Source organism: Lithobates pipiens, unplaced genomic scaffold, assembly GCF_037356315.1.
Source record: "Lithobates pipiens isolate NorthernLeopardFrog02 unplaced genomic scaffold, aLitPip1_a1.2 Scaffold_13, whole genome shotgun sequence".
Lineage (NCBI taxonomy): Eukaryota > Metazoa > Chordata > Amphibia > Anura > Ranidae > Lithobates > Lithobates pipiens.
The window spans coordinates 364,267,731-364,286,542 of NW_027507718.1; the positions used below are offsets into that span (position 1 = coordinate 364,267,731).

Consider the following 18,812-nt stretch of genomic DNA (forward strand, 5'->3'; position numbering starts at 1 on the left):
AATGCACACACAATGCATGAAAGGGCCCTAAACCCCCCCTTTCACATGGGCGTGATTTGACATATCAAATCGCATGCCAAATCGCAGTCTATTGCCGGCAATGGCACTGTCCCAACCAGCGCGCCGCAACAATAGTGACATGTCTGCTGACACCCGCAGCTATCCGATCCAGTCTGAAAGCCAGACTGATGGTGACCAAATTTTCCATCCGTCTGGAGGATTGGATCAGATGAAAAACAGACAGGCAGTCCGTTTTCATCCGATCTCCCTATAGAGGAGTGTGGCTCTCCGAGCAGCAAGGTGAACAGAGACGGACCTTTCATCTGTCTGCTCAGCGGGGATCAGCAGATCGATCCCCAATGAGCAAGCCCGTGTGAAAGGACCCTAATTGAACAAGCTGAAATTAGAAGCCGATTGGCTATTATGCAAAGCTGCACCAGATTTTGCACTCTTCAGTTTTAGTAAATCAACCCCCTCATGTCCTTGGGTGCCTACCCTCACTCTTCCCTCTGTACTTTTGGAGGGAGCCAAGGATGCCACCAAGGCTCCTCTCCAAAAAATAAATAAATAAATAAATAAATCTTTGTTGATCTAAGTAAAACAAAAAGGCGTGCGATGCATACATTGACAGTGCCTTCCAGATGAGAGAATAAATAAATAAAATCACCCAGTGGTTTACTACCACTTTAACAGAAGATTGGTAATATTGTCTTTACCTTGGCAATTTAGTGATGGTAAAGCTTCAGTTTTTTTTTATTTTTATGAAAATAAACGTATTATATATTTATCTACTCTGTGCAATGCACAGAGCGGCCCTGAACCTTCTCTTCTGGGGTCTCCTGACAAAAAAGGATTTTTAAAACAGCTTACCTGTAAAATCCTTTTCTTTGATGTACATCTGGGGACACAGGGTGCTGGACAATGGCACGCCCCTTAAGGTGTGAACTTCCCCCATATAACCCCTCCCATTACTGGGAGTCCTCAGTTTTGTAGCCAAGCAATCGAAGTGTATAAGAAGAAGGGAGGGACCTCTGTGTCCCCTGATGTACATCAAAGAAAAGGATTTTACAGGCAAGCTGTTTTAAAAATCCTATTTTCTTTTCTTACATCAGGGGACACAGAGCCATAGTAATAACATGTGGGATGTCTCATAGCAATGGCAACTGAAGGGGGAAGAACAAAAAACAGCAGGCCAGAGGACTCATACTGCAGCCTGCAGTATATGCTGCGCCCAAGGGCAATATCCTCATGACCTTTAATATCGATTTGATAAAATCGGATAAACCTCTGAACCGAAGACCAAGTTGCAGTCTTACAGATCCGAGCCATAGAGGCCTGATGATGCACCACCCAAGAAGCACTAAATCGCCCTGGATGAGTGTGCTCTTAATATGAGAATGAAGAATTTTCTTCTTTAAGCTGAAGCTTGAACAATCACTTGACAAATCAATTTGGAAAATAGTGGATCCTGACGCTGCCTGTCCATATCTTGGACCCTCTGGCAGTACAAACAAAACCTGTGTACTGCGAACCTGAGCGGTTGCCTTTAAATAGATTCTGATCACTCTTACTACATCAAGAGACTGTAGTGTTTTCTCTTCCCCAGATTAAGGCTTCTGGGGAGAAAGAAGGAAGAATAATATCTTGGTTTAAATGAAACCCTGTTACCACTTTTGGTAAGAATTCAGGATGAGGACATAAAACCACCTCATCCTTATGCATGATGAAATATGGCTCTTACAAGACAGAGCTGTTCGTTCCGATACTCTTCTAGCAGAAGAAATGGCAAGCAAAAAAAAAAAAGATTTTCTTTCTTGTCAAAGAACCAAGAGAATTTCTCATAAGGTTCAAACGGCTGATTTAACAAAGCCGAGAAGACTAATCTTAAATCCTAAGGATTTAGAGGCGCCCTGATAGGGGGAATAAACCGTGTTACTCACTGAATAAGCTACGCACCAAGAGTGGGAAGCAAGAGGCCATAGGAAAAGACATCTACACGGCCTGGATCTGGCTCTTGATAAAAGTCAAGGCCAGCTTCATTTCAGATCCCATATGCAGGAATCCTGCCTATTGACCTACTTCCTGGGGAGCCAACCCCTGGATCCATACCAAGAAACCTATGCCTTCCAGATTCTATAGTAAGCGATTCTGGAAGCCGGCTTCCTGGAATTAGTCAAAGTTGACACTACTGAAGGAGATCACCCACGATCTTTTATAGAGTGGGATTCAACAGTCAAACCTGTTAAACTCCTTGTCTGTAAAGTAGGATGAAATACCGGACCTTGTGCAAGAAGGCCTGGCTATAATGGCAGAGTCCAAAGGACTTCTACTGACCTCTTTATGATCTCGATAAATTAAGATCTTCTGGGACTCGGCTGGGGCAAACAGAATCACCTCTTTCTGTTCCTGCATAATCCTGCGCAGAAGGCGTGGAAGTAGAGCTGGAGGAAATTCATAGATCAGTGAAAACGGTTTCCCTGGGAAGACTAATGCGTCTGTTCCTCCTGCTAGCGGACCCCTTGTTTGACATAAAGTTGTCGACCTTATTAATGAATCTGGATGCGAATAGGTCCATGTCCGGAGTACCCCATCTGACATATTGCTAGGAAGATGTCGGGGTGAAGAGATCATTCTCCCGGAAATAATTGTTGGCGTCTCAAGTAGTACGCCTGAAATATTAAAGTTGCCGATAGGCAAGGAGTGTTGTGTTCTGCCAAATCTAGAACATTATTCACCTCTTTTTTGGGCTGCACGACTTCTCGTGCCTCCCCTGGTGATCGATGTAAGCCACCGCCTTGGGTGTCAGACTGGATCCCGTCAGGACAGTCCTGTAATCTGACCGCCAAGATTCTATGGCCAGATGTACTGCCTGAAACTTCCAACAAAGTTGATAGGCAAGGTCCTTTAACCTGGACCATCTCCCCTGGACATAATCTTCTTCCAAGGTGTTAGCAACAGATGGCAGCCTAGAAGGCTGCCATCTGTTGCTAACACCTTGCAGGATAAATATTTTCCCTCCTGCTGGATAACAACCACCAATTTAGGCTCTGACCTATGTTGGGAGCCAAGCATATTGGAAACAAACAAACAAGGCCTGAATTCTCTTTATTCCAGGCCGACAAGATGGTGTCTTGAAGCAGCCAGAAAGACATCTTGTCTTTAAAAGGAAAATCCAACCTTAACTTGCTGGATCCTTTAACAGAGCATTATGCACTGGAAATGTGAGACTCTGCTCACTGAGGTGTTTGCAGCATTAATAGCTGGAACACCCCCACCCCCCTCCCCCACTTCTTTCATAAAAAATGTTCTTATTCAGAATACATAGTTATGCATTTTTAGTGCTTTTTGCATCTTGCAGATTTGCACTACAGAACTTGTTCAATAGGACACCATGTTAAATGGACTCACAGGTGGGGGAGGTTCAAATGAACCCTATTAGAGGTAGATACATCAAGAGCCTGTGGCGGGCAACAAAAGGGTTAAGTAAGGGAGTAGACTAACACCTGACTTGTGTGGCTACTCCCTCCCTATTAGGATTCTCTGAAGGAGGAAAATAAGTATCTTCCATTATTAGGGAAGATCTACCCGATTCCCAACCTCCTGCACCTCAACAAAAGGGCCCAGAGGACTAGATGGGAATCTGCTATGTTTAGTCCTACTATGGAGAGACATCATAGCAATAATCTTTTAATGGTAGGAGAAAAACCTGCTTGTATGAAATACAGGGACAGAAGTGCTCTACCCTTGACAGCTTCATCTGACTGGCCTATTTTTCTTTTTACCTCTCAGGGGTGGAAGACGCATTCTTTTGGAAGGGTTTTTATCTTGTTCTATACCATTAACCCCTTAGAACCCTAAGAGGAGTTTCTGGTCCCTTTGTCATTCAAAGCTTACAGTACAAAGCAGAGGCAGTACCAGCAAAGGAATGTTTCACTTGCTAGGCTATAGTACAGTACAATAACTGCTATTAATCCTAGCTATACAGTACAATGTTGTCAAAAGGAAAATGCCTGTGTCACCAAACCTGACCAGCAACCACTCTGCTCTGTCCCTCCACCACCAGGCAGCAGCTTCTCTTGCAGAGCTCTAAATTACTTCCTCCACATGTTGCCGGTGTCTGACGCCATTTAGCTACGCTCCTCACATGAAAACGCCCCTCACCCCTTCCTCTTTCAACAGGGAAGTGTGTGAGTGGCGGCATCGTGGCGGCATCATGGCGGGCGGGGGGGGGGGGGGGGGGGTAAATCCTCCGCCTGACGAGTGGTCACGATCTACCCAAAAAATTTTAAGGAAAAAAAAAGGCAGCTGGCTGGCATTCAAAGGATCATAAACAGCCAAACTGGGGGCCCAGGAAGTGAGCAAAACCCCCCTTCATACCCGAGGGTCCGAGCTGGCTTGAACGGAGCGGAGAGGAGAGTGAACGCTTCTGTTATTTCCAGGGTCAGAATGGCGAGTGCTCAATACAGCCTCCAGTGGTGACACATAGACATGACAACACAATAAATGGAAGGAGAGATTCCTGAGAAAATCTCCCCTACCTTATCTCGCAGCAGGGTTTATCAGAGATAAAAAAAAAACAATCTTCGCCCTTCACGGTAGGCTCCGAGACCTTGAAAGGAAACCTTCAGGAACAGGGGTACACTCAGGAAATCCCGCAATCCTGGACCTGCGAGAAGACCCTGCCAGTAAACTTTTATTGGCTTTACTACCAAAAAGTACTGAATCCCAGGGCCCAGCTTTAAAAGCATTCGCAAGCAAAACCTTGTGTCTTTGGATGACGAGGCCCGGGTACCATTCATTTAGTTCATTACAGAGACATCAGAGTGGATCCGATCAGAATGGCTGGCTCTCAGCAAAGGATTACTGCCCATGGAGCTTAGTACACACATCCTTACACGTGCCCAACACCTTAGACACTGGCGAAAAAACTGAGGACTCCCAGTAATGGGAGGGGTTATATGGGGGAAGTTCACACCTTAAGGGGCGTGCCAGTGTCCAGCACCTGATATACCGATATAACCCACATAGTTATTACTATGGCTCTGTGTCCCCTAATGTAAGAAAAGAAAACTCTATACTGTGAGTGCTCTACTCTACTCTTCTGCGAGTGCCCCCACCACAGCAGGCTGCTATGGGGGCACTCATGCAGGAGCACTTCCAAGCTGAGCTGTGTGCATTCATTGACATAGTCAAATCCTGAGCGGAGTGAGTGGGGGCAGCATGAGCCAATGGCAGGAAGAGGGGAGAGCAGGGCTACAAATACAGCACTGGATCGTGAGTGGTATCAGGTGTTGGGGAGGGCCCAGACATTTAAAGGTCAAACAATGTCTGCGCATACTGCTGCTTCTCACAAGTCTACGTCAGACAAATGATTGAAAACAATGTGCACTGCATAGATGATATATTGTCTCTACACTTGCTAAAGTGGTTGTGTACCCTTATTTTTAATTTTTACCTACAGGTAAGCCAATAATAAGGCTTACCTGTAGGTAAAATGGATATCTCCTAAACCTGTACGGTTTAGGAAATATTTACTTTGCATGCAGCGGCTGACGTCAATGGTGCATGCGATGTGAATGCCCGGCTTAAGGTCCGGTAGACTCTGCCAGACCTTGCCAGGAAAAAGACTCCTGCGCACATGCGTGAGAGCGACGTCATAGCGGCTCCGGCCACTCACAGCGCCGGAGCCACGAATCTCAGCAGATGTCAGCTTCCTCAGCGTGGACCAGCTGTGATATGGGGACCTCCTTCTAAGGTAAGTATTTCATAATGAGCTAGTATGTGGTGAATACTAGCTCATTATGCCTTTGCAGGGTTTTTTTTTCCTTTTTTTTACATGCTTTAAGCAGTTATTTTGTATAATGTTTAAAGTGATATTAAAGTGATTTTTTTTTGTTTAAAATTAACAAACATGTTATACTTACCTGCTCTGTGCAGTGGTTTTGCATGGAGCAGCCCGGATCCTCTTGTTTTTGGGTCCCTCACCGGAGCTCCTGGCCCCTCCCTTCTGCTGAATTTTCCCCACAGCAAGCAGCTTGCTATGGGGGCACCCGAGTCAAGGTTCTATGTTTCCACTCAGACAAGGAGCCGTGGATCTGCCCCGCCCCCTCTCTCTTCTTACTGGCTCACTGACCGATTGACAGCAGTGGGAGCCAATGGAGCCAGCTGCTGTCTCAGCCAATGAGGGAGAGTCTCCGGACAGCCAAGACTCTCGTGCACCATCGCTGAATCGAGATGGGGCTCAGCAAAGTCTTGGGGGGCTGCTGCACACAGAAGGTTTATCATCTTAATGCATTGAATGTATCAAGATCAAAAACATTTGGTCTTTATAACCCCTTTAATGCAATGAACGCATCAAGGTAAAAAACATTTTGACTTTAAAACCATTTTCTGTTCACAGGAAGGTACAAGGACACTGCATTTCTGGCAAGATCATACAGTAGGGCATTTCCTGTACTTGCTAAAACTGATTTTAGCATGAAAAATGAAAATGAAAGTAAGAATGGCCTCTACAGCGGAGGACTGATTAGATGTAATATTATTAAACATTTATTCATGGGTTTAGGTATCCATTACATTGTTAATGCTGAATCTAATGTCAACAGCTTAACCAACAGTTCAAACACATACTGTATAGGTGTAGTGTTTACTTGCCAAAGGATTTGAAATTTGGTCTTGTGATCTACACAAATTAAGTTAGCACAGCCAAGTCCTTGGCCTATTACAGACTACTCAGTAGTTCGTGTTTGTGACCCTAATAAAATGGATACTGTTCCCATAAACCATGAATAACAGCTCAATGCTTGTGCTGTGCAATTTGGCTCCTTGCATAATCTAAAACACCTGGCTGATCCTGCCTGGTTCTAACCCCCCCCCTGTAAACTGACTGCGGTTTATCATGGCTGCTGAGCCTTGACACCGTGGTCAGTTTACGTTCACCCGTCATCTGCAGCTCTCCTCTGTCCTCTCCCTCCCCCCTCCCCTTTCTGCCTGTCCGCTTGTGTCAGTAACGCTCTGCTCCCTACCCCTTCCCTTCCTGCTGCTAAAATGACTGCTATATTCATACAATCCCCTCTGTTAAATAATGTTATATGCCCCACTGTACGCGTTTTATAAAAAAGATGCAGCTGAAGGTTGAACTCTCATGTTAACTATTTAAATCAAAGAAGCAATAAAACAGAAAAAAAATGACAGAAATGGGCAATGAAATGTGTTGTTGTGAGAGGATGATTTTCCAGACTTCTATCTGAAATGATTTTCCAACACTTATTGTGACTGATAAGTAGACATCACATCCATTATAAATCCCTCCACAAGCATTTGCTGCAAATTATAGAAAATTTGTCACGATTACCATGTACTCAGTAATACTCATGTCTCCTAGATGACTGAAGATGAATAAATGGATTATAGAAGCCCTGCGGCAGGATTCTTATTCGGGGACATTTGAAGAAAAAAAATAGCATTTATAGTTTCTTTTAACTTTTTTTTTTTTGGCTCCTAAGTCATTCATTTTTGCACATTAAAGTGATAAAAAAAAAAAAACATGTTATACTTACCTGCTCTGTGCAATAGTTTTGCACAGAGCAGCCCCAACAATCCTCTTCTTGGTCCCCTGTTGGCGCTCCAGGCCCCTTTCTCCTGCCTCCATAGCAAGCAGTTTGCTATGGGAGCACCTGACTAGGCTTGCTCCCAAGTCACTGCTTCGTGTGTCCAGTCACACACAGAGCGTTGCTTAGCCCTGCCCCTGCTCTCTCCTCTCACTGGCTGTGATTGACCATAGCAGGAGCCAATGGCTACCGCTGCTGTCTCAACCAATGAGGAGGGAGAGAGCAGGGAGAGTGTAGGCTCTTGTGCACATCGCTGGATGGAGATGGGGCTCAAGTAAGTTTTAGAGGTGCTAGGGGCGCTGCTGCACACCGATTTTTTTTTTTTTTTACCTTCATGCATAGGATGAAAAAAAAAAAATTGAGCCTTTCCAACCATTTTAATGCATTCTATGCATTAAGGCAAAAAACTTTTCAGCAGATAATCTCCCCCTTCCCTCCGAAAATACTTAGTCCTGTATCAATCCAGTACCCACCTGCAACTACACTCTGCTCTTTTACAGGCATGGCTGAGAGCCATTGGCACCTGCTGCTGTCAGTCAAATCCAGGGAGCAGGGAGCGGGGGCAGGGCCCAGCCAGGCTGTGTCAATGGGCACGCAGCCTGAATAGGGAGTGAGCCCACATGTGTGCCATCATAGGAAGCATCTTCCTATAGTGGCACACAGAGAAGAGGAGCATCATAGAAAGCCAGCGTGGGACTCAAGAGCAGGAGGTTCAGGGCTGCTCTATGCAATTGTTTTGTAAGTAGAACGTGTGTTATATTTTAGTAAAAATTTTTTACAACTGCTTTAAATCTACATACTGTATGTGACAATGAGCAAAACACACGTAATTGTAACCCTTTCTAACTATTTTCAGTCTTCTCATGTTTATGGGTATCCTTATTGGTTACAATGTATGAAACAGACTAGATTTAAAGTATAGTAGTCCAGAACTGGAGCAATGACCCCTTGACAGAGGAGCTGCTAGAGAGCAGTGTGGAGATTGGCCTGCTTCTGTGGGGAGAATGTCAAGTTTGACAGCATGAAATAGAATGGAGATGGAGGATTGCAAGTCTGTCTTATACCCTCTGACAAATGGAGGGCTCCCATAATTGCATGGAAGGCTTTGGCATCAAAGTTATATGGCGGATCTGTAAGGCTGGGGTTGCACCTGAATGCCCCAAGGGAATTAAAAGGAACTCTTTTTCATCTCAGGAACTGAGGGTTCTTGTAGGAGGAACTTTTGCCTTCTTTTTATAGAGCAAGAGTCACCAAATAGGCACTGTTCTTTAAAGAACTTACACATGAGCCGCTTCTTGCAGGGAAGCTTCGTAGTTCAACACGTAAGCCAAAAGATAATTTGCATATGCATTGAAAGGGGTCTCATCCCAGAAACAAGGTCGAGAGCATATGCTCACTCATTCCCACAATTGTATAGGACAATAGGCAAGAGTTCTAACTGATGGACAAGTGGATTCGCAAAAATGGGCCATGCTCACAGAGCAAACAGCTAGAGTAGGACAGACAGACATGGTGACGGCAGGTTACACTGTACAGCTGTGGGGAACCAATTAGGATTGATTTTGAATTAGTTAAAAGGATTAATCCCCAGAGTGAGTGTATTCCAAGTGTAAAAGGGTGAGCTTGTTCTTCATGTGAAACAGTCGTTGGCTGAAACATTTTAAAACACTTTTAAACTTTGTGGATTTGTCACAATAAAGAAAATTGAAAGCTGAAAGTGCCAGGAATCTCTCTTTGTAGAAAGACAACACAGCAGAATCAGTCAGAGAAAACATTGTCTTAAGGAGGGCTTCTCACTGCTTAACCACAGGGTCCTTGAACACCTAGACATCCTCAGCAGGGATTGTAAGGTTTTGTAAAAAGGCAGGAAATGGCTGGGACCATGACAGGGACCCCTCCGCAAAATATTGATGAGAAAAGTGCTTAGGAGTACTGAAGATTTTTTTTCTGCATGAGGCCAGTCACCAAACAACAGGCAAATGTACAAGAAATGTTTTGGCTGTCGTGACCTTTGTCTGGGTCAACTCCGGCTGGTGCAGGGCAAAATGAACATGCTGCATCAATAAGTACAGAAATAAAATCCTGTATCTTGGGAGAGGTATCAGCAGATTGGGCATCCTCTTGTGCGGAGTCCCCTGAGTCAGATGAGGAGCCCTGATACTCCTCTTCAGGCAACGCAAGAGGAGAAACAGAGATGGCCTGTGGAGAAAAGGCAGAGTGAGCCTGCTTGCACCCCTGCGATGTGAGGATTCTAACAAGGAACACCACAAACAGGCATGATGACTGAGAATTTCTCTTTGGAAAGACAAAAGAAAGAGTTAGCCTCTCAGGAGGGTAGCAACTCAGACTGGGGGCAGTGGTCAGGACTATACCAATCAAGAGGACATACTGCAGACTCCCTGAGTACAGTAGAGCATGCAGATGGTACGCCTCCTGTGATCAGTCACGGTCCGCAGAAGAATTGCGGTGCAGCCAGGAGGGAGGAGACGAGGAGTAGATGTGCCAGCATCTGCGCACCTGAAAGGCAAAGTGGCATGTGCCTGCATAGTGCATCCTGGAGGGACCGACGCACCGCAGGTAAAGAGGCACCCCCAAGGAGCAACAGAATAAATGATGGAAAGTTTAAATTAGGGTAGCAGCTGAAAGTCTCATAACAGACTGCGGCTGAAAGTGGCGTAGCCAAGTGACAAACTCCTGTGGTGGCAAGCACATTTGGGCAGTGGCTGCAACTCCTACTGCGAGCTGCAGCTGAGAGGAAAGCACAGCATCAGGGTCTGCAGCAGCAGCCTGGGTTCCCCAGACAGGGGCAAAGTGCCTTGTAGTTCAAGCAGCCAAATGGAAGGTAGGAAAAAGGCCCCACCAGCTCTTTGCCTTTGCCAGCTTTGTTTGCCAGTGTTCAGTCACCTGAAGCTAGGTGAATAACCTAGTTGTCTAGGAAGAAGATTCCATGTCCAATAATGTATGATTAGAAACTTCTGTTTAGCTTTGGAAAAAGTAGGAAATGGTTAAAACACAATGCACCACCAGGGAAAGTTTCTTTCAATTCCTGACCTAGAGATACAACAATAAGTTACAGGAAATCTCCCAAAATGAGGGAAATTACCCTTTTAAACAGTTATCCCTTCCCTGATTTATCTGACAAGGATTGTGAGGAGGTTTGCTCCTCCCATTTATCTGTGTCCCCGGCTGTTAATAAACTGATCCATCTTTTTATGTTCCATCTGTCATATCTGACCCTAGTTTGATTGCATGCACTAAGTGCACCTGCCCACGTGTGGACTTCGCACATGTTATGTGGCTTTGCCCAGTCATAGTGAGCTACTGGCAACAGGTGATGGAGATATTGACTGCAGTTCAATCCCTGTTCCATGTACCCCATTGGTGTGTTTGTTAGTAGTCCTAGGCGAAGAGTTGTGGCTGAGACATACAAGGACCATGTTAATGGAAACATTTATGGCTCGTAAAACTGTGGCACTTAAATAGATTCAGCCCACTCCGCCATCTATACGTACATGGCTTTGGTTAGTGAATCAGGTATTGCCTTATAAGAATCTTATTTTTGAACACAGAGGTTGCCCAGCTAAATATAACAAGGTGTGGGATGCGTGCTGTTCTTCTGATCTTACTGTAACCAATGCTTGAAGTAACGATAATCAATAATTTTGTGTTTGTTATTAAACATGTATATCAGGATTGGTTTGAAGTAGAGTGCTGTATGATTATACTTATGCAAAATATCAATGCACAGTAAATGTACCTTATTGTTCTATGTGCTCCATGTTGAGCGCATTGTTTATTGTCACCGGTTTATTCCTTTTTTGAATAAAAAAAAAAAAAAAAAAAAAAGAAGAAGTTGTCCCTGGAACAGATGTCAATCAGTTCATTTCCGCTCAACTCTTATTTTGGAGCTATAACCAAGTGTTCCCACTTCCTACCCAAACTTAAAAGGATGAAAAAAATGTTTTTGCTTAAAAATACATTTTAATATACATCATTGAGCTTTGTACTATTTTTAACAGTCTAGTAAAATCCTAAATCATCAGTCTTTCCCTTACCACAAAGATGGTCCTCAGTCTTGACAGAAGTGGTGTCTACGGAAGCCAAGTCTAAGGAAGTTGGACTTTCAACCAAAGGTACTCTTTGTTCATTAGGCGAGATTAAAGAGTCCATATTCACAGATTGTGGTTTACATGTTTCCTGATCCCGTGACAGGGTTTCATTCTCAACTTTTTCGATATGAAGAGTATCTACAAGTCAAAGTGTTTACAGAGCATCAGCAGTTTTTTTTTTTTTTTTTTTTAACAAAAATAAAAGTCTACTCAGTAGATATATTGTAATAAACAAAAAAGTGGTCCACAACAATGATCCACATCTGCACCTTATGATCAAAGGCCATTCTGAATACTACCTTTTTTATAAGCATTGGTAGCTTGCAAGCCATCAAACACTATACTATATACAAAAATCTGATTGTTCACGAATAACACCACAGTTTCTGGTCACACAATTTTATACCAGATGATAGAGCCGAACAATTCTGGCTAAAATTACTGTTTCGTTTTTTATTTTTTTATTCATTGTACTGTATTTTTTCCCAAAAAATTGTGTTTGAAAGACCGCTGCGCAAATACAGTGCGACATAAAATATTGAAACAATCTCCATTTTATGCCCTAGGGACTCTGCTAAAAAAAATATTTTGGGGTTCCAAGAAATTTTCTAGCAAAAAATAGTGATTTTAACTTTGTAAGAAACAAGTGTCAGAAAAAGGTTTAGACTTTAAAGCGGGGTTCCACCCTAAAGTGGAACTTCCGCTGATCGGAACCCTCCCCCCCTCCGGTGTCACAATTGGCACCTTTCAGGGGGGAGGGGGGTGGAGATACCTGTCAAAGACAGGTATTTACACCCACTTCCGGGCATAGACTCCCGTGGGAGTCTATGCCTCTTCCTGTCCTGCCGCGCTGTCTGCTGGGTCCCAGAGACAGCGCGGACAATTCCTATTGCGCTGCGCGACTCGCGCATGTGCAGTAGGGAACCGGGAAGTGAAGCCGATTCGCTTCACTTCCTGATTCCCTCACCTAGAATGGTGGTGGCAACAGCCGAGAGCCGAGCGATCGATCGGCCTCGGCTGCCAGCATCGCTGGAACCCGGGACAGGTGAGTGTCCATTTATTAAAAGTCAGCAGCTGTAGTATTTATAGCTGCTGGCTTTTAATATTTTTTTTGTAGGTGGAATCCCTCTTTAAGTGGCTAAACTTTCCTTATTTACAGGTGAAGTTCATTCCTTTGATCTAAGAAAGAAAAGTTGTGAAAAACTTAGCAGGCTGCCAGTTTTTTTTTCTTTTGACAGCCGAGTGAGCAGAGAACTCTCTACACTTGTTGCATGAATGAATCTGGAAATTCTGCATAGAGATTGTGAGGGGGGTTGAATTGAGATCACAATTTTTTTTAACGATTAATTGTGCAGCTCTGATGATCAGCTTGATTTTGCTATGAATAGGAACCATCTCTATCGTATCAGAACAGGAATGTTATGGAACAAAATGGACAAGGCACAAGGCACAGGGGCACAGGTGACTGTTGCTGTTACACACAAGGAACCTGTTGCTCCATATCACTGCATGTACAGTAAGCATTTATTTTAATTTTATTTTCATGTAAGGGAAGCTTTAAGAAATGCACGGCAAACAAATCTGCAGGGGATCAAATAATAATTTTTGTCCACTGTAGATTTTGTAAGTTTGTCCACTTACAAAGAAATAAAAAAAAAAAAAAACATGACACAAATGTTATAAATTGAGCTGCAGTTCAGGGAGTAAAATAGGTATTTGATCCCCTACCAACAAACAATTCTGGCTCCCACACAGTGGCGGCCCCTCCATTAAGGGTGCACGGGTGCCACCACTCTGTCACGCCACCGCCCTATATGAGTAATGGATAGATTCACGCATAGCATGAATCTATCCATGGCTGCCGCGACCACCCCCTATTCATGTATCTGGCTCCTTTCAGGATGCCAGGTGCGTGAATTATAGCGGCAAGGTGTTTTTTTTTTTAGAAGCACCTGATTAGAGCCATATGCTTAGGCTTTAAAACATGGTGGCCCACCCAAGTGTGTTAGAAAAGCAAATGAACATTTGCTTTTCTAAAACTGAATCGCCTCTCCGCCAATCAGGAAACGCAAGTCTGTTATCTGTCACCTGAATGGCTGAAAGGACAGGCGATCCTTATTGGACGCTTAGCAGGAGGAAAGAAGAGACACAGGGAGGAAGCATGGAAGACACAGGAGCAGCCGCCTGACCCGCTGTCCATTGCATAGCTCCCCTCCATCAACCACTGCATGATCCTCAACCAAGATGTGGTAAGTGTCAGTCAGACAACGAGTGGGCAGGTTAAATGCCGCTTGGTGGGGGGGGGGGGGTGGCTGCAGTGGCTGCATTTGATGGGCATAGTGGCTGCACTTGATGGGCACAGTGAGGCTCCAAATAATTTTTTTTCAATATTTTTCGGTTTGTTTGCACCCCCCCAAAAATTTGGAGCACCAGTCACCACTGCTCCCACAGACTGGCTACAGTTTGTGCTCATGTGGTACACAGATTAGTCCTGTCTATTTAAGAAGGTGCTCCTAAAGACAACTCATTATGTGTATAAGAGACACCTGTCCACAGAATCTCTTTCTTTCATTCAAATCTCACCATCATGGGCAAGACCAAAGAGCCGTCAAAGGATGTCAGGGACAAGATTGTAGACCTACACAAGGCTGAAATGGGCTACAGGATCATCAGCAAGAAGATTAGTGAAGAGGAGACAACTGTTGTGGAGATTATTCCCAAATAGAAGAAATACAATATAACCACCAATCGCCCTCGGACTGGAGCTCAATGCAAGATTATGCCTTATGGGGTAAGGATGATCATGAGAAAAGTGAGGGATCAGCCCAGAACTACACGGATGAAGCTTGTGAACGATCTCAATGCAGTTGGGACCACAGTCACCAAACAAACCATTAGTAACACAAGACGCTGCCATAAAGTCCCCCTCCCCAAGAAGGCACATGTATAGGCCCATCTGAAGTTTGCCAATGGACATCTAAATGATTTAGAGAAGGATTGGGAGAAAGTGCTGTGTTCAGATGAGACAAAAATTGAGCTTTTTGGCATTAACTTGACTCCCTGTGTTTGGAGGAAGAAAAATGGGGACTAGACACCATCTCTATAGTCAAGCACAGAGGTGGAAACATCATGCTTTGGGGCTGTTTCTCCGATAAAAATACAGGCCGACTTTGCCGCATTGAAGGGACCATGTATTGTAAAACTCTTGGCTGAGAACATTCTTCCCTCAGCCAGAACATTGAAGATGGGTCGTTGATGGGTCTTCCAGCAGGACAATGACCCAAAACAAACCCCCAAAGCAACAAAGGATCAAGATCAAGCACATTAAGGTGAAGGAGTGGGCTAGTCAGTCTCCAGACCTTAATCCTATAGAAAATTTATGGAGGAAACTGGAACTTCGAGCTGCCAAGTGACAGCAGATAAACCTTAAAAGAGAAGTATGGGGTTGGGCATTATTGCAGTTTAATATTTATCTAGGTGGATGCAGCATTGGTCCGATGCTGCATCTGTCCCCTACCATCTCTGCACTGAGAACCGAGCGATTTAACATCGCTGATGGCTCGGTTCTCTCAGCTCCCAGAGCAGTGAGCTGCTGCCTGTCAATCAGCAGTTTTACTCACTGAACTGGAACTCAATTTATAACATTTGTATCGTGGTTTTTTTTTCTGTATTTTTGGTTGATATTCTGTCTCTATCATTTAAAATACACCTAGGACAACAAATATAGACCCTTCATTTCTTTGTAAGTGGGCAAACTTACAAAATCTGCAGAGCATCAAATAATTATTTCCCCCAATGTATCTTACAAAGTAAAATTAACTCTTTATTTTGTCAAGTTAAGATCATGTGGTTTGGAAGCAAACAATAAGTTGCAATGCAAGTATAGAAAGCAGATAATATTTTCCGTTATTAATTCCAGTGATCTTAGTTTTGTATTTTGAACAATGTTTGATTACATCTCATTGTTATAATACCAGCTCTAAGCTTTGAATTCACACTCGAGCAGAGTGCATTCAGAGCGGCATTTTACAAGCTTTAGGGAGTTGTTTTTGCATATGTATCAAGCCTCATTTGTTTGTTTCCTGGACTGGGAAAGGAAAGGAGAGCAGTTCTAGAAGATAATTTTTCAGGCGTAAAAACACGCACAAATGCACGTGTCATGGCTTTACAGGCGCACCAACTGAGTGTACAAGTGTGAACTGGGACAATTAGGAAGAATTGGATTCTGAATGTTAAGTAATGTCAAGTGTAGGAAAACAAGCTGAAAAATAAAGTGTGAATGGGGCTAAGTTGGTATGCTGTGAGAGAATTCGTCATGCTTTCAGTGAGCTTTTGTGCAGCTGAGAAGAATGACAAACTGACTAGAAAGGAAACCAAAGATATAAAGCAGTGGTCCCTAAACTGCGGCTCGGGGCACAGATTTTGCTTGCTTTTACCCGGCCCCTTAGGGAAAAATTTAAACCACTGAAACCAACTATGGGGTATAATTTTGCCCCCACTGACTTCAAGGAAGGGGCAGAATGCCTCCAAATGACACCAACAATTGGGTCTAATGACACCAATGGTAGAGCACAATTCCTCCCAATGACACTAAAGATGGGGCAGTGGTTTTTCCCCCTGAAAATCTGGACCTTTTTTTGCTCCCAATGGTCACAGTCCAGCCCCCTAAAGTCTCAAGGGCAGTAAACTAGCCCCTGGTTTAGAAAGTTTGGAGACCCCTGACAAAGCATAACTATTTTTCTCTCGATAAAAGCTTTGCCTGTCTACTAAAGCTACTGCATTAGGGGAGAGAAAGCGCATACAAGAGGGTTTGAATCAGAGAAAGGGCTCACCCTTGTGATGGTAAAGGTGAGCAGTTAACACTAGGCCGCTCTAGGCAGCGGTCCTTTGCAAACGTCCTAAAAGTTTTTCAGCAGGGCTTCATGAGATACATAAATGGCCTACACCTAAAACAGGAGCATTAGTCAACTGCACGGCTTGTTTTTATCTACAGACAACCCTTTTGTTTTTTTTGGTAAAGGCATAGCTCACTTTAATGTCACCCTTGCTAAATACACAAAAAAACTTTAAAGAACTAAGAACAGTATTCACCCTTCCTAACCACTTCCTTTACAGCCTCTGCTAGTATACATACAATTGTGCTCATAAGTTTACATACCCTGGCAGAATTTATGATTTCTTGGCCATTTTTCAGAGAATATGATTGATAACACAAAAAAATTTCTTTCACTCATGGTTAGTGTTTGGCTGAAGCCATTTATTATCAATCAACTGTGTTTAATCTTTTTAAAATCATAATGGTAAATTTTGCTAGGGTATATAAACTTATGGGCACAACTGTATGTCACATTTTCAAATGTCTAGGTGGCTTGTATGGTCTCATGTGTGCTTAAGCCAGTCTCTTTCTCTCACCATGAGCTACTTGTAGCATTTCAGTCTGGAGTTGGAGTTGTGCTTCACCTAGTAATTTCACAACCGATTCTGCTGGACTCCCCCATTCACGCCTCTGGTGATCGCCTTCATCCAGTTTTATTACAGCACCAACTGTAAGATCTAACAAAAAGAACAAAAAATGAATAAGAGCAAATCTTTAAAAAAAAATTCAAAAGGGCCATCACTTTGATCAAAAATTTTAAAACCTTATTTTAAAGGGAAACTGTCAGAGAAAGCTTTGAAAGCTGCTATTGGCGATTCATTATTAACCGATTGCCGATCAGCCACCATCATTTTACTGTGGTGGGTCAGCATGATCCAGCAAGCCATCGTAGCTATACGTCGGCTTGTGGGATCTTCATAGCAGGGGTGCAGATGCGCCCGCTGCACAGCAGGGGTGCCGATGCTTGTGGCCGGACGTGACGACGAGAGGCCGAACAGGGACGTGTGTGTGTGTGTGTGTGTAGACACACAAATCTCTGTTCTGTTAGTCGTGACAGATCGCGAGTTCCTATTAGCTAGGAACCACGATCCGTCACTTCCTCTAGGTCAGTTTCCTGCCCCTACAGTTAGAAACACACATAGGGACACACAGTTAACCCCTTGATCGTCCCCTAGTATTAAAGTGTTAACCTCTTCCCTGTCAGTGCCATTTTTACAGTAATCAGTGCATTTTTATAGCACTGATCACTGTATAAATGCCAATGGTCCCAAAAATTTGTCAAAAGTGTCCAATGTGTCCCCCATAATGTCGAAGTCCCGAAAAAAAAAAAACACAGATCGCCGCCATTACTAGCAAAAAAAATTATAATAAAAATGCTATAAATCTATCCCCTATTTAGTAGACGCTATAACGTTTGCGCAAACCAATCAATATACGTTTATTGCGATTTATTTTACCAAAAAATATGTAGAAGAATACATATCGGCCTAAACTGAAAAAAAAAAATTAGCTTTTTCTTTAAAAAAAAATAAATAAAAATGGGGATATTTATTATAGCAAAAAAGTACAAAATAGTGTATTTATATTTTTTTTAAATTGTCAATTTTTGTTTATAACGCAAAAAAATAAAACGCAGAGGAAAATACTGGCAAAAGAAAGCTCTGTTTGTGGGGGAAAAAATACATTAATTTTGTTTGGGTGCAGCAACGCACGTCCGCGCAATTGTCAGTGAAAGCGACGCAGTGCCAAAATGCAAAAAATGGCCCATTCATTCAGCAGCCAAATCTTCCGGGGCTGAAGTGGTTAAAGTTGCATGGCTGTCACACTTCTCCACGTTTCACTGCTTAGGCTTCATACAAAATGAGAATATCAGACGAATGATTGTCCGTTTTTTATTGCCTGCCATTCTAATATTGAAAATTAAGAGGTTATTAACATTATAAAAATTCCTGTACGACAGAATACAACTTTGGAAATGTAATGTGTTGAATTGTAATGTATTCAGATTTTTTTTGGATGAATACTGTACTGATTAAACAAAAAAAAATAAAAAAAATCGTACGATCTGGTATCATATGAGAAACATTCTTGTACATGGCCCTTCGGCTATTGGTATATGAACTGTCGTGATCGGCTCTCAAAAGCTACGTATGAACAATCGGATTATCTACGAGCACTTCAAAAGCAATTTTCATCATCCGTTTTTTTTTTTTTTTT

General features: G+C 43.2%; 1 protein-coding gene across 10 annotated transcripts in view; it reads right to left on the reverse strand.

Annotated features, from left to right (window-relative positions):
• The window catches only part of NEK1 (NIMA related kinase 1), a 209,798-nt gene that overhangs the window by 70,134 nt on the left and 120,852 nt on the right, over positions 1-18,812 (reverse strand). For all 10 annotated transcript variants that reach the window (XM_077477191.1, XM_077477190.1, XM_077477187.1 and 7 more), the window contains 2 exons: positions 17,132-17,272; positions 11,666-11,857 (listed from right to left, as the gene is read on the reverse strand). In XM_077477191.1, coding sequence (XP_077333317.1) covers positions 11,666-11,857; positions 17,132-17,272 — 333 coding nt within the window. The remainder of the gene's footprint in view (positions 1-11,665; positions 11,858-17,131; positions 17,273-18,812) is intronic.